Raw genomic sequence first — 24,303 nt, 5'->3', positions numbered from 1 at the left:
AATAAAATCCCTTATTTTCTTGAAATAGGGGAAGACAAAATACCTGTAATAGTTGCAGGCAGGAGGCCTTTGTGTTGGACCTGAGGCTAAATGGGGCACTTGACCAACGTATGCTCCCAAAAAATCAACAAAACAGCCGGTCCAACGGTGAACCCCAAAAATAAGGTAGGGGTTCACTAGGGCATTAATGTCAGAGTTCTCATAACCACAAAATCATCACTTGAGACCACTTCCTTGAAAAACATCAACAAAATCGACGAAAATCACGACCTTAGCACGACACAGAAACCACCAAAATAAAATGAGTGGGTACTAGTCACTATAAAAAAGACCCTGCCTGGGGGCAACTAAGTTTAGAGAAGAAGAAGAGACTACAAAAATGTTGGAAAAAAAGACCCGGGGTAAGGGAGAAATTAATTGAAGTAAAAAATTTGGGAAAACAATTAAGAACGAAGACTAGTACCCACTCTCTACCAAGAATAGTTAATTGTAGGTATAGACTGTTTCATACCTTCGAAAAATTTCAATAAAAACCTAACAGCCAGCCGTGGTTCTCTCTAGAATGTGCTGCTGCCATTACACACAGCAATTACTTTTTCCATTGCTTCTAATGTAATAGATGTACTGAGACTAAAGCCACCTTCAGGACTGCCAGGAACCACTGTAAAAAAGTAATAAAGAACGCAAAAGAGTCCAAAGTAGTTGAGCAGCGGCTTGGTTCCCACCAGTTTTGGCAAATAGCAAACAGGATCCTGAACAGAAGCGTGTGATCTATCCCAACTATAATCAATGGACCGGAGGTAATCTTGTCAGCATCGGACAAAGCCAAACTCTTTGCCAAGAACTTTGCAACTAATTCTACTCTATGCGACCAAGGCCATCAACCCCTAGTATTTCCTCCTATCAGAAAACATGCTATGTGACATACAAATACCTGTGTGTGATGTTGCCAAGTTAATCAAAAACCTTGATTCCAGTAAAGCAACTGGCCCTGATGGCATTCCTATTATAGTGCTGAAAAAGTTTCAACCAGAACTAGCTCCCATACTTACAAAGCTGTTTAAGTGTTGTCTTAAGGAGAATTGCTTCTCAACACCCTGGAAAATCTCATCAGTATGTCCTGTATTTAAGAATTCTGGTGATAAGTCGTCTCTCTCTCAATACAGACCAATAAGTCTCCTGTGTATCATGATTAAGTTGCTGTATTCTGTATTAAATAGAGAAGTAGTCAACCACCTCAGCAAAAATAACCTTTTAAGTAACATGCAATATAGTTTCTGTTCTGCTAGATCTATAGCAGATGTGCTTATGGTTATATCTCATAGGATTACTGAATCTCTCGATGGAGGCAGCCTTTCTAGGATAATTGCTCTTGACATATCAACGATGCCTCTGTTCATTTTCAAAAGACAAAGGATACCCCCTATAGGGGCAGCTGCATGTGTAATTGTGAGACAAGGTTTGTGCAATCCCTAACCACACCTCGACTGAATCGGCACTGTTTGAGTCTAGTGGCGAGGAAAAGTCCAGGACGATTGGAAACAATGCCGAGATAAGCGGAAAGCACATACAGCACCTGGAGGTCCCAAATAGTCACCCATTTAGTACTGACCAGGTTCAACGTTGCTTAACTTCTGTGATCCAGAGCCCTTTGATAAGGTATGGCATAAAGGTCTACTTCACAAGATCTCCAGCTACGGTATAGCTGGAAATGTCTTCTCAATTATTAAATCATTTCTCTCTGATAGGCTCATAAGAGTAGTGGTTGATGGGCAGAAATCAGAAGCTCACAGTATTAATGCTAGAGTCCCTTAGGGGTCCATCCTGGGCCCAACCCTCTTCCTGATCTACATGAATGATTTTCCAAATCACATCCTTATATCATTCGTAGACATTTATGCTGATGACACTACCATCTATGGCAGCACATCAACGGCCGTAAACAACCGAGTTCTCTCTCTTCTGATCTTGAGCTCGTGGTAGAATAGGGAAAACGGTGGCTGGTTACTTTTAATTCATCTAAAACCAAGCTTCTATCTTTACATCATCAACTCTGATCTCTATGTCATCAATTGAAATGAATGGTTCTCATCTTGGGGAGACTCCATGTTTTGACAAGCTTCTGGGATTGACCTTTACTCCTCATCTGAAATGGAACATACATCAAATCTGTTGCCAAGGTTGCTGGAAAAATGGTGGGATTCTTCTATCGATCCAGTAGATATCTCACTGCTGATGCAATTCTCTACCCATATAAGAGCTAGGTACGTCCAAGGATAGAGTACAGTTGCCACATTTACGTAGACCTTATTCTGCTTTGACAGAGTTCAAAATAGACTTTGTAGCCTAGTAGGGGATGCCCTTTTCTCTTCCCCTACAACCTCTTTCTCACAGAAGACCATTGTGAGCCTGCTTCTGCTTTATCATTATTTTCATGGCAAGTGCACGTCTGAGCTTCAATCTATGCCCCCCCCCTTCGTCAAACTTTCACGAGAAACACCTGTCTAGCTGAAAACACTATTAATAATTTTCCACACTCTTTATTTGTGCCTAAACCTAAACCTACATTCCATGAACAAAGTTTCTTTCTTTGCACACCTATGGGATTCTCTTCTATTTTCCTGCTTTTCAGTTGACTACAATATAGTTCAATATAGTCCAATGTAAACAAGTTCCCCATAAGTAATTCAGTTTACCAAATTTCCACTAACGATTACTACGATATTGTCCCATTGACTACTATACACTCTTTAACCCTTATCTTCAAGTAGCCTCTGGGCCCTGATAAGTAATAACTTGTAAAAAAGAAAAAAAAAACAGGCCCAAATCATCACAAGCCCTAATACTCGCATCAAAATCATCAGCAAAAATCATTCCTTCCCCTATCACCGGACCAATAAAACCACAATAGAAGCAATTTAAATTAATACAAAAAAACCATCCCTCTAGCCTCCCCACTTCAGACGCCAAGCAACTCTCCTCCAGCATCTCCTAGAAAGTCCCAGGCACCATCACCATTCCTACACAAGACTCCAAAAGAAACTCCTCTCCATTCCCCAGTAAAAACCAAATTAAACATCCTTCCCCCTCCTCCTCAGTTAATCGCCCATACAAATATACCCCCACAAAAAAGAAAAAAAGGAAATGCTACATCTTTGCAGCATCACTGCCAACGCTAACCAGACCAATGGTGACTGATCTGAGAAAAATACTCAAAACAAAAAAACAACCTCTGTGTCAAAGATCCCATGAATTTCCCAAACACCACCAGAATACTGATAGTTCTCAGAAGCAGAGATGAAGCGAAAGATGTCTGGTGAATGCTGGAGGAAGCTAATTTAACGTTTGAGATTTCACTCCTCATGTGTATCACCAAAGACCCTATTTTACAAACTTTACGTAAATCTTGTTTTGGGAGGGTCTCTGTTCAAATTCATCCCTCATTTTATAGGGTTGCTAAGCTAACATTTCTTTTGGATGTTGATAGTGTGTCCAAGGATGGCCTTATAAACACTGCCATGGCTGAATATTCCATGGGACGTGCCATTGACTGACATCTTTGTTCTGGGTACCCAACTCTAAGTTATCACAATGGCACAGATTAGCAAGCTTGAATGTCCGAGAGTTGAGGGATACCTCTCGGAAACTTTGAGTTGCATGCGATCATAAAAGCTTTGGTGTGAATATTTGTTGTGTCTATTCTATCGGATTATCATGGTGTGTTGAATAGAGACTTAAAAATTAGATAGCGTTAAACCTAGGATGGCTGGACACTGGAAGTTCAACACGTCATTGTTCGACTTGAAGGACTTCTGGGATCAGCTTTTACTAACCATACAACAGAAACTGATTGGAGCCATAATTGGGAATTAGTAGTGGGGTCATTTGAAAAAAAATAATTAGTAATCATTGCCAATTATAGTCACCGACAATCTTAGCTCTAGGGCAATGAAAGTGACACTAGAGACTAGATTAGATCGAGCAGTGGAAGCGACGGATAGCAGTAGTTTTACTATAATTAAGGCATAGCTGGACTCCTTGAATAACAGAGTATCAAAGAATTTTAGTTAGGGCTAGGTTAAAGGGAGCGCAAAACAAGGCAATAAATATGGCTGCTTCATTGTGTGCAGAGGAGCGTCGAAGGTCTACCAATCGACACATCACCAGTGTCACATTGCCAGACGGATGTACCCTGACCAAACGACGGAATTTTGGAGGGTTATTGATCTCATTTTCAGGATCTCTTTACCAGGGAGGCTGCTCTGACAATGGCTCAGTTCAATGCCTATTCAGCTGACTTTTCTCGCCTTAACGCAACCGAAGCGGCGGCTAGGTGCAAAGGTTGTATAAAGGAGGAAGAAGTCCTGGAGATTCTGCAACAGGTTGTGCTGGACAGAACTCCTGGTCTCGATGGTCTACCTTACGAATTATATTTGAGGTTGTCGCCCATTTTTATACTCTTGCTGCACGTAATATTTAACTCCTAGTTTAGGAACAGGTGCATTCCTCTGTATTTTACCAGGGGGATCATTAAATTTCTACACAAGGATAAAAATGGAGGGGATGGTATAGGTAATTTTTGGCACTTAACAATGTTAAACACAGAGTTAAAGATTTTGGCCAAGATCTTAGCAAACCATCTGCAACTTGTCTTGCATCGGCTAATAAGTCCCGAACAGACCTGCTCTGTAAAAGGGCTGGATGATTAAGGATAACTTGCATGTGAAACGCTTGATCATAGAAAAAGTTGACACTGAAGCTGCACTGATCAATTTAGATCAGTCGAAAGTATTCAATAGGGTCGATCATCGTTACCTAGAGGCTGTTCTTTCCTTGGCTGGTCTTCAGTTTCCGCCTGGATTCGCCTCCTGTATCGAAAACCAAGTGCTTGATAGAGGCGAATGGTGTGAGGTCGAAGCCTTTCAATTTGTCCAGATCAATTTGTCAGGGTTGTCCGCTCTCACCGATGCTTTATGTGTTTGCATTAGAGCATTTCCTTCGCAGACTTAAGGTCAATCTTGTATTACTCTGCACCACGAATAAGTACTCCGCTTATGTCGACGACGATACTGTGCTTGTAACGAGCAGTGTTGAGACTAGAGTTGTCGACATGGAAATAAGACAGTATGAACAGGTGACGGGCCAAAATCAACTGCGATAAGTCTGTGAGCTTGCGCATTGGTGTCTGGAGGGGGGTACCCCTTCAAGAGCTCTTTGACTGGACAGATGCGTCTTGCAAGATACCCGGCATCTGGTTTGATCTCGACCTCCAGTTGGAGAAAAATTGGTCAGAAATATAGGAAGCAGTTCAGGCCACCACACATTTGTGGTCTCTGAGAAATCAAACTCTAAAGGGTCGAGTGATGGTCTGCAATTTGCACATTTATCCTCGTATCTTCTACCGTCTATCAGTACTTTCACTCTGGGAAACTACAACTAGTGAGTGCTTTTTCAATTTCTTGTGGTGTGGAAAGAAAACCATGGTCAGTAGGGCGATCTGTTACCTGGATCCGTTGGAAGGCGGTCTGGGCTAGCAGTGTCAGAAATCGCCATCAAAAATTTGTGGTAAACACTGGAATATTTAGACTTACTGTCTTTCAAAGCTTATAACTACTTGAAAAATGTAATTCAAACCCTAATTTTTTTTTTAATTAAAGGAGCAAAGACCAAATTTAAAAAAAATAACAGAAAACCGATTTAAAAAAAATATTGCATAGTTTGCTATTAAAGCAAATTATGCAATATTTTTTTTAAAATCGGTTTTCTTTAAAAAAGATTCAAAGAAAATCAACAAAATTTTACTTACTTCGATTATAAAAAATATATAAATTCCAAAAAATCACTTACCTATAAAAAATACTATTCAATGGGTACTTCCATTGTTCATTGTTAAGACTTATTTATGCTTATATTCCATGTCCTTTTTAAATAAAATACTTTTTTAAACAAGGATTCTAAAAAAAAACGCAAACTCAGATGTTTTTCACTGTTCAAATAAAGGGAGACAAATTTCTGATTTTCTTTGCGTTTATCTTCCGGTGGCTTCGAAGCACCACAATTAATGTCTCTTTCTATTGCGTGCTGTAAACCAAAATTAGTAATTTTGGGCCTCCTTAGTTGAAAATGAACACATTCAATTATAAGTTTTTGTCGTTAAACAAAAAACCCCACTCTACCAATTTTTTTTTATTCTCTTAATGAAATATAGGAGTTTTTGATTAATATATTTTATTTCTTCTTTATCGAGTGAATTTTTTTTTAAATATCTAAAAGAAGAAAGCATTGAATGAAATAGAAAAAATTGTCGTCAGCGTCCGATATTTATTGGACAATATAAGCGTAACATGAAAAAAAAAAAAAAAAGAAAAATTAACGTGGTTTAAAAAAAAAAAAGAAAAAAAGAAAGGTTTTACACGTTGGACTTTACAGGTAAATTTCCCCAAAACACTTTTTTTTTTTTTTTTTTTTTTTTAAATTAGAATATTTTATTTGTTGATCTTTTATCTTCAATTTGTGATATATAAAACTTTGGTGAGTAAATTGATTATTTGAATTTTAATAGACATTTCAAAAAGGGGGGTGGCTGAATTTCAAAAAAACGTTTGTCTAAAATATTATATTCCATTGATTGGAAAGAGCATAAAAGTTCACATTGACCCTGAAAATATCGTAAAAATTGAACCAATAGAAAAATTTTGATAGATTTTTAAAGTTTAAAAATTGGAAAAAATTAACTCGTAAAATTCAATTGATACGTTAAAAAAAAAAAAAAAAATGGCTGCATGAACGCGCGCCGGCACTTTGTAAACACTGTTTTTTAAAAAATAAAAAATAATATTTCTATTATTTTTTAAACAACTTTAATAGATTATTTTGGAAGTATAATCCATAAAGAAAATAAACAACCCACTTTAAAAAGAGAAATTACGAGCTTTTTTTTATATTTTATTCGCAGTTTTGTGTTAGGGGTGTCAAAAATTCCCCCAAAATTCTGATACACTTAGGTCTGGCCATGCTTCACATAACTTACCTAGACCAAATGTGTACACAATGTGAGGGAAGAAGAAGGAAGCGGTGAATTCTAGAAAGAAGACACTAAGAAAGCCTTTCAGACTTTGAAAAGTGTGCACTGCCTGCAGCCTGCACTAGGGCAGTGGGGGGGGGGCAGGGCATGCCCTCTGGGTTTACGAAAAAACAATATTACCTACTTAATTTTCATGTCGAAAATAGTTATATATCCAAAAATTACGAAAATTCATCGGGTAGAAAGTTATTTATAGTTAAAAGTAATGTTTACGGAAATCGGATAAAACTTTATTTTATTAGATGTTATAAAGTAGACGGCGAATAGGTCACACAGTCACACACACACAAGGGACATACATAACTCTGAACGCAAAATTTAGATTAGTAGTCTATAGCGATAGACTTTTTAAAAATCTTTTTTTTTCAACTAAAAACACAATAGCAGTTGTTCTCGATGACTTTTCGTAATTTTTAAATATATTATTATTTTCAACATGGCAATTTAGTACGTAATATAGTTTTTGCTTAAAACGACATAAGCATCTAAGCGTAAGCGATTAGTGTGAAAGCTTTAGCATTACAAGAGTACAAGACTGATCTGGCAAGTTTGGATTATTGTAAATCTATCTATCTTTTTGTTTTGTTGTTTTTTTTTTTTTAAGATGGCAACGTGAAACCGTCCTTTTTGCTTATTAATAAACTTTGTATTTTCTTTGTTTAAAAAAAAAAGGTAAATATGAAGAATTATTTCACCCTCGAAAATTCCTTTAAAATTACCACTCTTATAGGTTTTCGGGGTCGCTGAAAACGAAAATAACGTTTAAAATTACGGCAAACGAGTAGTTTACAAGATATTAAGAAATGTTAGTATTTTAAAAGTCGGTGATCACTTTTCTATATTAATTTAACGTAAAATGAGCAACCACTTTGTGGCCACGATTTTCCCGGGGGGGGGGTGCTTTCTTTCCACCCTCGGAAAATTCTTTAAAATTACTATTAACGTTTAAAATTCCAAGAAACAAGTACTTTCCAAGATATGAAGAAACGCCCTCACTTTATGATCACCCCCCTTTTTTTTTAGGGGGGAGGGGACTGTCGGTTTGTTTTTTGTTCTTTTTTTGGAGGGGGATATTCAATCGTAAAACTTGTATAGTTTTTTAATGGGTGCTTATGCAGTTTGATTAACTGTTTTGAGCAGAAGAACTGTTTAATATTTTACAAAAATTCTGTTTACATTTGGTGGCAAGCGGCGGGGGAGGGGGGCGGCCGCCACAACACTCCCTGCCCCTCCACCACTTGCCACCAAATGTAAACAGAATTTTTGTAACATAAAGTTCTTCTGCTCGGTTAATGTCGGCGCGTTACTTACGTTAAAATGGTTAATTAAACTGCATAAGCACCTGTTAAAAAAACTATACAAGTTCTATGATGTAATATCCCCCTCCAAAAAACAAACCGGCAGTCTCCCCCCCCCCCTACTAAAAAAAAAGTGACCGTAAAGTGAGTGCGTTTCTTCATATCTTGGAAACTACTTGTTTCTTGGTAATTTTAAAGAATTTTCCGAGGGTGGAAAGAAAAAATCGTGGCCACAAAATTGGTGCTCATTTTACGTTAAATTAATATAGAAAAGTGATGCCCCACTTTTTAAAAACTAACATTTCTTCATATCTTGTAAACTACTCGTTTGCCGTAATTTTAAACGTTATTTTCGTTTTCAGCGACCCCGAAAACCTGCAAGAGTGGTAATTATAAAGGAATTTTCGAGGGTGGAGTAATTCTTCATATTTACCAAAAAAAAAAATAAAATAAAAGTTAACAAATTTATCGAACTTCCATTACTATCGATTACTATATTGTCCTTTTGACTACTCTACACTCTTTAACCCTTATCCTTGAGTGGCCTGTCGGCCTTGATAAGTGGTGACCCTATGTAAAAAAAAAAAATAAAATAAATAAACAAAAAACTACTTGATCAATTTACGTAAGTTTTGGAGACATTTTCGTTCCGCGACGAGTACGTAGTACATCATAAAGCTTTTTCTGTATTTTTGTTTTGAAAATAGTTTTGATATCAAATGCAAATAAGAAAGCACCACAAACAGATAACCACAATTTTATACGGGGGGAGGGGGTTTCAAAATTTTTTATATTGTATAAAACTAAATGCAAAGTAAATCTGGATCAAGGTGGCGGGATTATCGATTGAGTTGAGTCTTGAAGTAGTAATTAACTCCTATTTACTACTGCTTAGTTGGATTGGACGTCGTCGTGTGAATAACCGGGGTAGGAGGGGGAGATAACAACAAGTGCTTTTTTTTTTACTTTTTTTTTATGACTTCCGTGCCCGGCGACATGTCTAGGCACGTCCGCGCGCTCGAGCGCCGACCCGCACCACAAACAGCTGACAACACGACCTGCCCCTCCCCTTCTCCCCCGGGAATGATAGAAAGATAGAATGAGCGACGAGCTTCAGTCGAACTGATCCAATTGAAGCAAACTTCATATCAGTGATAACTTTTAACAAAGTTGTCCGAATGAGTATCTCTTCTTTAACAATACTCACCTCGACGTCGGTCTTGACACAACACAAGATGCATTCGAACGAGTTTAATTCATATTCCACACTGATCATTCGAAATTGATTCTTTTATGAACTTAGCAATTTTATGAGGCGAATTTATTTAAAAAAAAAAAAAAAAAATCACGAAACTTTTTTTTTTCCTAAAAAAATCCGTCAAATGTTCGTAAGTTAAAAAAAAAAAACTTGCATGAACACGATGAGCAGTTTTTATCACTAATTTTTTTGTTTTGTTTTACTGTTTTTGTTGATTAGTTTTATGACTTTGGAACCGAACCAACATTGATTTCTGTTTTTGTCCGTTTTTAATTTGATAAACTAGTTTCAACTTGCGTGCATATGATTAATGCTATATAAAAAGACGAAGAAGAAAAAAACAAACAAACAAAAAAACTTTTAAAAAAATCTTTCATTCATTGAAGTCTGAAGTAATTTTGTTTCGCGGTTTTTTTCACCGTTTCATCAAAATCGTGTTGTGGAAATTGTGTTTCGAAAAAGACGCGAATTGTTATTCCCATTAAGAGCAGCAGCTGATCATAAAGTTTACAAGGATTTTTAGTGAAAAGCGTTTGGATTGGTTCAACTTGTGCAGTTTATCCACCGTCAGTCATGCCTGCAATTGATGAACCCATGTGCAGAGTTCGATCTGCTCTCCAAATTCATCAACTGCGCCAACACAGCCATTCGATTCCTCCTCTATTTACAACTTACATTGTTAAAGGTAAGAAAAACATTTGTTTTCATTTATCACAACTCAGCGACTTTTTAATTGTTTATTTTTTGCACAATGCATTTTTAAAACAGTAATGTTATTTTCTCATAATTTTTTTTCGGCCGTTTCTGATTACTCGTTATTGTGATCGAGAAAGGTGTCATCATATTGCGTTTATTTGAGAATGAATTGAGCTTTAAGGTATAAGCTATAAATTCACTTTTAATGTCGTGCAGTCGTGCACATTTTTTAAAATTTAATTTTCATATTGTCACCCGGATTTAGGGTTAGTGGTAAGTTTAAGAACGTGTTTTTTAAATAATTTTTTAGAAATTATATTGAAATTTAATTTTTGCTTAAAACAATTTCAAAATCAGATTTCAGCTTCCCGGGTTGATTACTGAACTTTCTCATCACGTCAGTGACGTTAAGAAGAAGAAGAAAAAAAAAAGCCACCAGTTTTACAATTAACCCTAAGTCCGGGTGGCAGTATGATTTTCTTTTAAATCTCTGCGTCTTAAGTCGTTTTATGTGCGTATTGTGGGTTGGCCATTTTATTCGAGGTTCAACTTAATTTCGACTTTTTTCTTGATATTTTAGCGTTTTGATCTGTAATCACATAACGTAAAAAAAAAATGACATTTTTATTTTTTCGTTAATAGGTCAAAGGTGAAAAAAAAATACAAACAAATATTAAAAAAAATCTGGATGCCAACAGTTTAAAAATATTGAATTAAAGTTCAATTATCAACCCTTTGATAAATAATTATTTTCGGACGTTCAATACGATTTATGCCCAATGACCAACAACCTGCCTCCTCGGAAATGTGGACGAAAACAAAACTAGAGATTTCAAAGTCCTGAATTAAACTGGGTATAATTTTAATGAAGATGCCCCTCTCTCCCCTGTTGAGATCGAGGGGTGTGCAATTTTATCTAGATGAAATCTTAGGTGTTAGTTTATTGCCGCTCGCCTGAAGCGGCTTACCAGGGAATGCTGACGAATCTGTTCATGACTTTGTAAAGCCATGGTGCATTGCATTGGTGCTTCCTCGAGGACGTTGGCCTTTTCTGGGTATTATTATACAAACATCGTGACAGCGTTAGGGTTAGGGTTAGGTTTAGGGTTGGGGTTAGGGGTAGGGTTAATTCGCTGTCACGGTGTTTGTATAGTTTTACCCTTTTCTGTTGTTTACTTAAACAAACAGCCTACTGTTTACCTTCAGGCCTTGTGTTACATCAGATTGTGGCGTGGGAATAGCAACAAATTGTGCCATGTTATTTGTCCATCTCTACACAGGTCGTCCTGCGTTTTTAGCCACCCTGCCCTAACTTTGAACCCTTCGTCCGGAAATTGGATGCAAGAAGCGAACTACCTCACTATATTTTCGTAACTTCATCGTTTGATCTTAATTGTTATCTCAATATTAATTATCCTCACGTCTCGGACCGTTTCTTTTTCTTAGCCTTTCCTCTCCCCTCTTTTTTTCTACATGTTGTCATGATGGTGATGGGAATTAGGTTTTTTGTTTCTGAAAATTTTTTAGATGAGGTTTGATAATTTATATTGTATGGATTGTTTAGACTACTGCTCTCATCTTGAATGTTATTCTCACAGAAGTGACAAGGTTGAATGTTCAATCCCCATTGCGGGCGACTTGGAATACCCTTATGAAGTTACTTAAGGCTTATATCTGGTCATGGCTGACGGGACGAGAGCATGCTACCCCCCGTGGATTGAATAAAAAGTTCTACTCAAAATTCCATGCAAATTCCCGAATTTGATAAGATACAGCTGAAGAGGGTCGGAAGTTGTATTGGTCAATCCAAATCCGAACTTTTTTCTTTCGTTTTTTTTTTTTTAACTTAATTCTATGATTGCCACAACGGCATGACACTTGTTAATGTTTCTACAGAATTTGAACCAAACTGTTCTTTTAATCTTTTATTTTTAATCTTTTTTTAATGTACGGGCAAAATGAATGCCGATGCTCAAAATGTATAAACATTTTGACCCCTCCCTTTACTTAAAAATTCACCAAAAATCAGGCAATTAACCAATTTTAATGAAATTTTCAGTATTTATCAAATAATGATCACGGAATATAATGAACTAATTATTTTTATTAAAATCTGAGTGGAAATGTATTATTTTGTTTAAACAAAAAATATCTTTACTAAAGTTATGGTTTTCAGTAGTAAATAAAAAAAACGCAAGAATTTATTTTTGCTTTTTATATAAAGCATCGTAATTTGTAATAATAAAAAAAAAATAGGTACTAGTGCACTTATTGATTCATGCTGAAATAATGACGTTATTATTTAGAAAACCATTCTTAACATGGGGAGGGGGTGTTTTGTAGTTATTCTGTACTTTAACTTCACAATATAATAATAAAAAAACATCATAAAACTTTAATTAAACTTGAAAATACTATTTGAAAAATAGCGCCGATCAATAAGGGTAGCACCAGAAAATAAAATAATTTTTACAGGAACATTACGAAAAAAGCCCCTAAAGTCCGTATTCGATATAACTCGAAGAATTTGAAGAAAAATGAATTTCTCGAACTACCGATATTACCATTGAAGTAACCATTGTTTATTTAATATTTTCACACAAAAAAAATTATAATAGCAAAAATATTTGTATTTTTTCTTTTTTTTTAATTACAAATTTCGCATAATTTTTATATGCAAGATTTTAATAATTTCCTTGCTCGCAAGGACATGAAACTTTCGGCGTAACGTAATTTTTATATAATCTCGAACAATAATTGAAAAAAAAAAAAAATTAAAAACAGGAACATAAAAAAATAATTAAATTAAAAAATGATAAAAATTTATACAAACGTTCAGATTAGGAATGTATGGATGCACGTCTGGTAAAAAAAAAAATAAAGAAATCTGACATCCCTACCTCCTTTTTTACATGCGGGTCACCACTTATCAAGGCCCAAAGGCCACTCAGGGATAAGGATTATTGTGTGCACAGTAATCAATGAAATAGTATTGTAGTAATCATTAGTATTGGGGGTTTTGATAGAGTGTCTTACTTAAGGGGGCGGTTTGTCAGGAGTTTCGTCTCCTGTAATTGTGTTTCAACCTCTGGAAGTTTGGAACGTAGACCCCTGATGTTGGAGAAGGAGACCTGGTAGTAGGGGTCTACGTTGGAGGATGAGGTTCTAGGTTTATTCGTGTTTCTTTTTTGGAGATTTGTCATGATTGTTGAGGTTTTGGGGTTTGTGGAGCAGGTCGGTAGACTTGGTTGGAGCAGGACAGAGAGAGAAAATAAGAGAGAAAAAGACAAATTTTTTTTTTTTTGTGACACATGATAAGGTAAAGCCGTAACAATTACCTACTAGTATGGCATCGAGAGGCCCTACCAGAAACTACTGTATGGTCCAGAATTCATTCACCAAATGGCAATACAGCAGCCCCAGTACTTTGCACCTGCTGATAGGACAGCCTCCTTAGTGGTTATCCAAGGTTCAGGTCCCTGACTATCAGGCGGGTAACGTCAGCCCAGATGAAACGTTTACTTCCAGCACCCGTACTAGTGACATGACCACAAGGATAGACATAGAAACAGACATTTTCCGATATCTCAGGCTACTGTTTACAAAGTACGACCGACCTGGAAAGCAGCTTTTTCTTCACCCTTTGTCAGAAAAATCATTCATTGGAAATGAGGACTGAAGGACAAAAAAGGAGAAGCGAGAGTTACTGGAGCTGCCGATAACACATCCACATGCATTATCATGATTTCATTTTGAAACAGCGTTTCGATTAGCTGAAATTTTGGGTCTCCTTATAATCGTGTTTACAAAATTTTAGTTTGTTGCGTTTTTGGCGAACGGTAAATTACTTGCTTTTTGAGAGCTAATTAAGTTATTTTTGCACAAACAAGGTTTTTTTTTTTTTTTAATTTTATTTAATTCAATATCTTCGGACTTTACTAATCATCTTTAAAATAGACCCAGAAAATATTTATCTTTTAAAACTAGGTTCCTCTATTTTTGCCTGTACCTACTTTTTTATATTTATTTATATTTATTCTTTTTTTTTTTTTTTTTTTTTTTTTTTTTTTTTTTTTTTTTTTTATTACATTTTCACCCCAAACAAGGCACATTGCCACTTTGGTGTAGGGGGCTACTATCAGGGGAAACATCTACTGGGGTACTATGTAGGGATTAGGGCAGCGAGATGTTGGTTCACGTTGCACTTGAACTTATGCATGTCAGTACAGTTGGGGAAGCAGTGACCCGGAATGGAATTCCAAAGTCTAGCAGTTCTGGGGAAGAAACTACTGGAGTAGAAGGATCTTTTACATCTAGGGATCTCTACAGTGTGGGGGTGGGATTTTGCAGCTTGTCGGGTCTGTCGAAGGTGTTCACGTCGTGGGGGCACAAGTGCTTGCAGTTCTTCAGAGCATTCACCATTATAGTACTTGTAGAACAGGCAGAGGGATGCAACGTTTCGACGATGGGACAGAGGCTGAAGTTTTGATGCCAGTTTAGGGCCTATCAGATTTGCGACTCTCTTTTGAACCCTGTCAAGGAGCGAGAGACTAGTAGCCGATGCACCGGCCCAAATATGACAGCAATACTCCATACATGGGCGAATAGTGGCCTTATAGAGGTACAGGATACTTTCGGGTGTTAAAAGTTTTCTAGCACAGTAGAGAGAGCCCACCTTCCTTGCAGCGGCCCTGGCAATGCCCTCGATGTAACTGTTCCAACTCATGTTTCCAGTGAACGTTAGGCCAAGGAGCTTGAGACGTACTCTCAGATAAAGAGTCGTTGGCCATTGCTATAGGTGGTAGAGAAGATTTCTTGTAATTATTGAATGAAACCAGTTTTGTCTTGGTGGCATTGAACGTTACCATCCATTTTTGTCCCCATTCCACTACTGATTGGGGGTCATCCTCTAGTGTTTCTGCCATTACTTTAGATATATGTTCGTTTGTTTTCCTGTCATGCCTGCTATAGAGTGTGGTGTCATCAGCATATATCCCCATCTCAGAGGCAATTTTGTCAGGGAGGTCATTTATGAATATCAGGAACAGTAGAAGTCCAAGGATAGACCCCTGGGGCACTCCCGCATTTATATCATATTGTTTCGATGTACGACCGTCGAGGACAACCTGGATTTTTCTCTTATCTAAGAAGGATTTAATTATGTTAAGTATTCTACCAGTGATACCGTAAGATCTAATCTTCCTGAGGAGACCCTCATGCCATACCCTGTCAAAAGCCTTAGATATATCTAGAGCTACCGCTCTTCCCTCTCCCGCTTTGTCCAGTGAATGGTATATGCGTTCAGAGATTACAGTGAGGATGTCTGCCGTGGAACGGGCTTGTCTAAATCCATATTGACGGTCGGTCAGAAGTTTAGCATCTGTAAGGTGCTGGACTAGAGCATGGTTAATTAAGGTCTCAAATATTTTGGCAAAAAGTGGGAGGAGGCTAATAGGGCGATAATTTAATGGGTCAGTTCTTTCGCCAGAATTCTTGAATACTGGTACTACAGTAGCAGTTTTCCAACAGCCCGGAAAGCAAGATTCATTAAGGCATTTGTTGTAGAGTTTGGAGAGAACTGGAGCTACTTCGGCTGAGCACTTTTTTAATAGCACAGCTGGGATGAGGTCGGGTCCACATGCTTTGGAAGTGTCAAGGTTTTTTATGATAGCATGCACCTGAGCAGGGGTGATTTTCAGGTCATCTAGCGTGGCGTCTGTCCGCATAGGAAATTGAGGTAGGGGGTGGTTTAGAGGGTCCAGTGTGGAGTTTGAGGCAAACCGACTGGCAAGCATGTTAGCCTTCTCGGTTGCTGAGCAAAGAACCTCGTGATTGTTGGTTAGTGGGGGAATTGTTGATTGCCCATTATTTACTACACTGTTGTAGATTTTCCAGAAGTCACTTCTGTTTTTTGTAACAGCTTCATATTTAATGTCTATTGCTAACGATTTTTATGAACATGATTTAGTAAAGAAAAAATAAAAAGAAAGTAATAACAACAATAAAGTTTGTTAATACTACCTTTAATTTTTACATTCTGGTGACCCCGTTGTTGAATTACAAACTAATTTTTAGTAAATCTATTTAGGATGTTAAATGTGTTAAAAAAAAAAAAGGTCAAGTCAAATATGAAATTAAAAACAGGGTGCTAATGCACTTACTGATCCGCACTATTTTTTAAACCGTATTTCCACGTTTAATTAAAGTATTATTTTATTTATTTTTTGTTTTTTTATTCAATTGTAAGGTTAAAGTACAGAATAGGTACAAAACACCCTCCCCTCCCCATGTTAAGAATGGCTTTTTAAATAATAACATTATTTCAGCACGGATTACTCTCTGCATGAGTACCAAAAACAGGTTAGGAAATCAAACCTTTCAAATACTTGTATGTCATACAAGTATTTGATGTCGATGTTGGTTTGACAGCATCCCAAAATCTTATTGTATAGGTAGATGAGTAGCACACCTTTCTTCAGTCGATGAGGTATGGGCAAAGAGACTGATGAGGGTTGATTACACCTGGCACTGACGATCTTGGTGAAGTCTGAGTGTGGCCTTCAAGTTCCATACAAGTTCAGTTCCACTAAAGAATGCTGAGCGTTCTTTTTCACAGCATGAGCATGGACAATCAAAATTCTGATGTTGAACTTAATACAGCTGCTGACAGTTTCTTCTATTTATGTCACAATGTGCACTGTTCAGACTATTCTCACTTGCGCAAAAACTAAAAGGTTCCATTTCAAAAAGTATTTGCACAAATACTCAAACAGCCGTAATTTCACCCTGCTCGACATGCATTCCTCTCCCCCACAAGTTCACGAGGAATTTCAAGTGAGTGACGTGAAAAAGAATGCTGTTCGCTCTACACTCTGAAACAACAGAGAAGAGAGTTGGTGAGCTTATGTCCTAGGTGATGAGAGGAGGAGACATTTACATTAACTATCTCCCTACCCACAGTGAGTTTTTTGCAGGCACGACAAAAAAATTCTGTACAAAAGTCCTCTGGAGCTATATACACTGTACAATGTTGACTGGTGATGAAATCACTAATCTTGGTTGCGCCGGGGCCGCAACCTACTTGCTGGTGCAGTTTCTAAAGCACCAGGAGCGTTGTGTGGGATCAGTTGACTCAAGGCTCTGGAGGCATTCTTGGCAATTGCATGCATGTTCTTGGGGGTGGTATCGTTTCCAGCTCCAGCGTTCTTGGGAGGGGTTGCATGTGCGACTGGTACAGAGTTCTCAGGAGTGCTAGAATCTCTAGCTGGGTCAGAAGCATGAGGAGTAGTTGGAAGGATCTCAGAAGGGCTCGATGGCGTGTCATAAAAATCTTTATCGCCGGACTTACGTATAAGACTATCTGTTGGGTTACCAGCATGGACTTCTGGCAGGGTGGCAGGAGAGTCCTCTGGTGCCCCTGGTAGGGTTTTCTGGTGACTGGTAAGGACTCTATCACGTCTTCGCTAGTTGTGGTCCTGAAAGGCTTCAATTTCCGAAGGTATTGTCGGTTTCTGAGCGTGAGTCTCCCAGAACCATCTATCTTGACCACATGGTGGTGAAATTGTCTCGCCTGCACAACAGTGCCTGTTCGTTCCCGTATTTAGGGTAATTTCCAGTTAGGTTTTGAATATACACATGATCCCCCACGCTTAGAGGGGGCAAAGATCTTGTATACTCGCTTCACTTTTCATGCTCAAGGGAGTGACGTTTTGCTAGTGCCTTCTCCCTGTTTACAAGTGTTTCAGACCATGTGGGGTGGGGGCAGTACCGACCAATTGGGATCTGGATGGGATCTCTAATGGGTCGTCCGAAAACTATAAGAGCAGGGGATGCCTTCGTTTCTGGGTCGATGGAGTTGCGGTATATCAGCATTGCCCTTTGAAACTTGTGCACATTGATGGACCTGCCTGCTGAGGTGTTATCCATCAGCATTTGTTTGACAGTTTTGACTGCAATTTCTGCCCTGCAGTTGGCATGAGGGTTGGCAACAAAGTTAAGGCAATGGTGGACTCTCCATGATCGGAGGAAATCCTGAATCTTTCCAGCAGTGAACTGGGGTCCCTCGTCGGATGTCAGCTCCTCAGGCACTCCAAAAGTTATGAAGACTTCTCTGAGGCGCTTGATGAGGCCATCTGCGCCGTTCTTTGCTTGAAATACCATCGACCAGTTGGAGTACCAGTCAACCACCACAACATAATCATGGTTGTTATGCTTGCGATCTTGTGGAATGGGTACTCCGGAGGCGCAGCGTTAAAAGGTGGCTGCATGGCATTGGACGTTGCAATCCGATGGCAGTGGGTGTGATTGTCCCTGACATGTTGAATGTCGATGCTGATATTGGGCCAGTAAACCGAGTCAGCCGCACGGGCACACATAGAGCTGACTCTCTGGTGGGCCGCATGTAGGGCCTCCAATATCTCTTGGCGTAATGTTGCCGGCACAATGATGTGGTTGCCGGCAAAGATCACGCCATAAACGGTACAAAGGCTGCTGGAGATGCGGTGGTATGGCCAGAGTGCGGTCCTTATCTGTCGGCAGTCCAAAGGAAATCCGTCATGAATCAGTCGGTGTAATTCCTGTAGGTCTGCGTCCGAAGATGTAGCTTCCTGCACCATGTCCCAGGAAACCACATTAGTGACTGCATAGAGAGTGTTAGACATGGATGCGTGTATCCCATCATCCTCTCCAATATCTACGGTGTCTTCTGGGCTAGAAACATCATCTGGTCGGCTGGTGGGTACCGGGAGGTGGCGTCGGGTCCCAGGTTCTTCTTTCCAGAGATATGGATGACTTCAAAGTTGTAGGAGAGGATCTTTTCCTTTAGATTTAACAGGCGGCGATTGTCTATCTCCGTCAAGGAGCGGTCATTGAGTATCCCGACCAGCGGCTTGTGGTTGGTAGCCACAGTCAAGTCACGGCATCCGAGGATGTGATACCATGTTTGGTGCAAGGCGTAGACAACAGCGAGGGTTTCTCCTTCGATGGGTGCATACCTGGATTCTGCCGCGTGGGTGAAGCAGCTACCCACCAAGCAGAGGTTCTAGCCCTCCTTGCAGCACACAGGCGTCCTGGTGGCGCAGTCGCAGTACTTCTGCATCATGAAGTACCCGATGCCAGTGACCGACCAGTCAGTTAACAGACAGGTTGGGCGGGATGGCTGGAACAACCTCACTCCTTCCTTTATTTCATCTATGATCTTGAGCTTATCTCATTCAATTCCTCTGTCCACTGAAATTTGGTGGATGTTTCAGGAGATGCCAGAATGGCTGCATGTGCCTGGCCATGGAGAATGCATATGCTCCTTGATTGACCAATTCAAACCAAGCCCTTGTGCCAGTTATGTCCTTTGGAGTAGGGAAATTCCGAATAGATTCCAAGAACTTGTCAGACGGGGTGACATTAGTGGGTGTGATCTGGAGGCCCGCAAAGACAACAGTCTCTTCGGCAAACTGGAATTTTTTGGGGTTGAGGGTGATCCCATTTCTGGCGCAGAGGTCCAGCCACTCGCAGAGGAAAAATGATGCCTCAACTGAGTCAGTCCACATGCACGTGTCATCTATGCACTTAACCTTGTTTTTGAAGTTGTCGATAATAGCATCAAATCGCTGGTTGTAGGCGTCGCCACTCGCGAGGAATCCCTGTGGTGCCACCTTGTAACGATAATGACCCCATGGGGTTATGAAGGTCATAGTGTGGCGATCTTCCTCTCGGATGAGAACAGAATGGTGATCATTCCAAGCGTCCGTGACAGTTTTCCGCGTGTGCTGGGGGACACGATCTGTCAGATGGAAGGGACTCTCCACATGTGAGTCTGCCTCACGGACTGTCGATTCTGTGGCTGCAGATCCACTGTTCTTCTAAGAGAGCCGCCAGCTTTTGTGGTCACTACCATGCGGGAACACCAGGTGGTTGGCGTGTTGGGGCTGACCTTCTCTAAGATGCCGATAGTGACGTCTCTCTAAAGGTCGTTATAGACCTTATCCTGCCAGTGTAGGAGGACCAATGCAGGCTTGTGAATGGCGACCGGCTTTGCGTTGGGGTCGATATGGAGCTCCAGCGGTTCGCACTTCATCATGGGAAGTGGCATGTATTAAACGTTGTTGATGAATAGAAGTCAAACAGCCATTGCTTCAGAATGGGCACATTTTCATCGGTGGGCGCAATACCTGTTGGAAGCTTTGTTGGTATAGGTGGTGGTAAATCACTGTGTTTTGGGCACGAACACTGCCTATTTTTATCTTTCACTGTAGTCTGGGAGTCTTGAGGCCAACTTACTGGCACAGTTAGGAAACTGGCAGGTATGGCCCCTAATGGCACCAGTGCTTCACGACAAAGGAAAGCTTTGCTGATTTTTCTAGACACATATAACAACTGCTTTGTTGTTTTTGGTGTGCCAGATACATCAGCTGTGAATACCTCCACAAAGATACCTCCTTTAACCCCTAGGTCCTCCTCGATAGCTCCTCGCATGGACAATTTGATGGGGAATATGTCAGTCTTGGCGATGCCCATCGTAAGTGCTGATCTGATGGGCATGATGGAACTCTGACAATCAGAATCTGCCACCATAGGTATTTCGATTGATGTGTGGCTGGAAGATTTGAGTGGGCAGCCAAGCTTCTTGTGGTCATCTGGTAACGGGGTGAGCTTCACCGTCATCATTGGGTGGGGCTTAGAAGGTCTAGCGATCCATTTGCCTTCGTAAACATGATGTTCGATTGGCTTGCAGCTGCTAGTTAAGGGTTGATGAGTCTGGACGGTACAGAGTTGGTCAAATAGTGCCAGCTTTGTCATCCCCCATGTGCAAGGCGTCATTACTGTACTTGGGCTTAACCTTACAGCCGGGGTTCTGAGAGCATCAACTGGAAGATCTGTCTCTGTGGCCCAATAACTCACAGTTCAAGCACTTACTGCTGTTGTTCGCAAAATGGCCTTTTACAAAGCACTTGCTGCATGTTACAGGCCAAGCACTGTAGGACTTGGCTCTGGAATTCTGGTCGTTTGACTTACCATGCTGTAGTTCTCCGCAGGCCCAGCACTTGCTCTGCTTGTTGCTGCGAGATGGTTGTGACTGGTGGAGTTTGTCGTTGCCATGGCTCATGGCGACAGTAGTTTCCCCAACAGCTGCCCTGGTGGATTTACCCTGTTCCTTCTAGGCTATATAGGCAACAGTTTCCTCCAGGGGTTGGTCTGTGTTGGGATCACCCAACAGATCTCTTTGGATCAGCAATACCACGAATAAGATTATCCCTAATAATCTCACTGCTGTAATCATAAGTGTGGCCACAGTCCAATTCCTTACACTTTGCTATGTACTGGCATAAGGCGGACTGACCCCTGAGAGCAGCAAGGGAGGCCCTGATAGGGGTACCAGGGGCCTGTGTCATCTTACTGAGTTTGATGCGATGAACCAGAGTGCTCTCTTCCCTGACTGCCAGGCACCTTATAGCAACAAGGAGGTACGCCTTAGTCATTGATGACACATCTTCCTGCAAGTCTCATGAGGTCATTCATGAGGTCTTCATCACAGCAGTGAAAGAGGGCCGTGGCACACATGGTATCAGTGATAGGCATGCTAGTCTTATACATAGACCATTGTCACTTGAAGGACGACCATTGATCGGGAGTGCTCCCGGCACCAATAGATGGGGACTTGAGCTTAAGCTTGGGAGCTGCTGGTTGTTGAGGGTTGGTTATTGGGGCTGGATGGGCAGTTTGGGCATGAAGATTCATGGAGGTAATGAGCACATTACTGAGGGATTCAGGGAGTTTCTGGGATTTCCAGCCACATCCAGTAACTGGGCAGGTGACTTCAATTTTGTCGCTCATTATTTATTCAGATGGAATGAGTTGCTTTCGAAAGCGGCGAGATCCTGACGATGTGTAGTCGTAGAACAGCATAGATGAGTAGCACACTTTTCCTTAATCAATGAGGTATGGGCAAAGAGACTGACGAGGGTTGATTACACACGGCACTGATGATCCACTAAAGAATGCTGTTGACTCTACACTCTGAAACAATAGAGAAGAGGGTTGGTGAGAGGAGACATTTACATTAGCTAATAGGAAGAAAAATTATGCAATGTTATTTCTTCAACATGTGTTATTTTTTAGTGGAAGATGACAAATCTTCGTAGCATAAAATTCTAATCATATTTAAAGTAATTGCAAATAGTTATTCCCCGCCCTAGACGGTCTAGATGGTTCGAAAGCTGAGGTTTATTTATAATTTGTTGTCAATATTAGAAATTCTAATCTTTAACAATTTTTGTTTCTGGGTTCGAAAAGCAAATCTTTTGGTTTTTGTTGCATGAAACTCGAATCTTTGAAAACAGAAAAGTTTCCTGTATGCAAGTGTTTGTTCGTGTGTAAATTCCTCTGCACAAGTATCGATTCATGTGTGCAAGCGAGATCAAATGAGGTCAAGTGGGTCATTGTTTGCTCTGATAAATTTACTATATGCCCCCCACTCCCAATTTGAGTGCCTACATGCGCATACACACATTGTGAAAGTTATATTTACTAGGTACATGCAAAATGAATGCCGATGCTCAAAATGTTTAAAAATTTTTGAGCCCTCTATTTACTTAAAAATTCATTAAAAATGAGGAAATTAACAAAATTTAATGAAATTTTTAGTATTTATCAAATAATGATCACGGAATATAATGAACTCATTATTTTTATTTGAATCTTGTAGGAAATGTATTATTTTTTAAACAAAAACACCTTTACTAAAGTTTTTAGTAGTAAAACAAAAAAAAATGGGTACTTGATGAGGAGTGTAAACCCTATGCAAACGTTTGCTTTCCACGGATCACTCCGTTAACAGACATACACAGAAGGTGTTCAGTGGTCTATTTAACCATTGAATTACGTCAAGTACAAATTGGAATCAACAGCTAACTTATATCAGACTTATATAACTTTTTTCGTGCTATATTTTATTTCACAACTACATTTCTTTCCCTTTTAAAAAATTTTTTCATTCACACAATTAAAATCGTGTTCTTGAAAAAGAACTTCTGATCAATTTAAATGTAATTTAAAGTATTTAAAACCTAAATATTAACTAATTTAGTACTAGTTGCTAATTTAATGACTGACGAGTATTTGATTATAATTTTAAATTTAAAAAAAAAAGGTTAAATTACAGACTTTTAGAAGCAGAACAATACTTTAAAGACCAAATTTATTTGTATGTAAAAACAAGCCCAAAATAAAAGTATAAATGCTTAAGCATTCTTTCTTTTGTAGGCCACAGTGCTTTTCATCTTGGGCACTACTGGCTTTTCAAATCCCACTTTCCTACCCTTATGTCACATCTTTCTGGGAGGGAGATAAAAATAAAACCCATCACTCAAAGAATTAAATTTTTTATTCTTTTATTCATATAGTTTATCTAAACATTCATTTCTCTCTAGCAATCCATGAAGATTAACAAAATTTACCTCCTTCCTGCACCGACAATAGATACATAATGAAAATAAAATATCCTGGTTAGTATTGAAGTAGCGATTAACTTATGTAGATTACTTGATTAAGCAGTTGTAGCCTTAGAAGTTGTTTATGTATATTGGTATATGTTCAATTCTTTAGCATTAAATAACTGAATTTGAATATTTTAAAATCTTTTACTTTTTCTTTTATATCAGGTGAAGGTACAGTAACAAATACCTTGCCCTCCGCATGTTAAGAGTGGATTTCTTAATAACGTTATTTAGAAACCCATTTTCAACGTGAGGAAATATCAAAACAGTATTTGTTTGTTTGTCTGTGTCTCTACTAAACTATTCTGTCAATTTTTTGGTCCAGAGACTTAAAACTTGATATGCAGGGGATTTGGACCTGTGGACAAATTCGATTTCTTTTTTAGCCGATCAAAATAGCTGCTAAAGGGCCAAAATTGAAAAAAAAAAAAAAAAAAAAAAAAAATGAAAGGCAGTCGTAAATCAACTAAACGTGTT

General features: G+C 39.1%; 1 protein-coding gene across 3 annotated transcripts in view; it reads left to right on the top strand.

The window, feature by feature from the left end:
- LOC145288107 (uncharacterized) overlaps positions 1-24,303 on the top strand; it is a 141,971-nt gene that overhangs the window by 17,052 nt on the left and 100,616 nt on the right. Inside the window, exon 1 of one of the 3 annotated variants that reach the window (XM_080136165.1) lies at positions 9,470-10,325. The exons of the other annotated variants lie outside the window; for them this stretch is intronic. Within the exon in view, the coding sequence (XP_079992291.1) occupies positions 10,214-10,325 (112 nt within the window). The 5' untranslated portion in view covers positions 9,470-10,213. Of the gene's footprint in view, positions 1-9,469; positions 10,326-24,303 lie in introns of those variants that run through there. 3 annotated transcript variants of the gene reach the window in all.

The sequence above is a fragment of the Euprymna scolopes genome, chromosome 11 (assembly GCF_053919585.1).
Source record: "Euprymna scolopes isolate OS-2025 chromosome 11, ASM5391958v1, whole genome shotgun sequence".
In the NCBI taxonomy this organism is placed as follows: domain Eukaryota; kingdom Metazoa; phylum Mollusca; class Cephalopoda; order Sepiida; family Sepiolidae; genus Euprymna; species Euprymna scolopes.
Note: the sequence above shows the minus strand (reverse complement) of the source record. Positions and strands in the feature narration are given on the sequence as shown.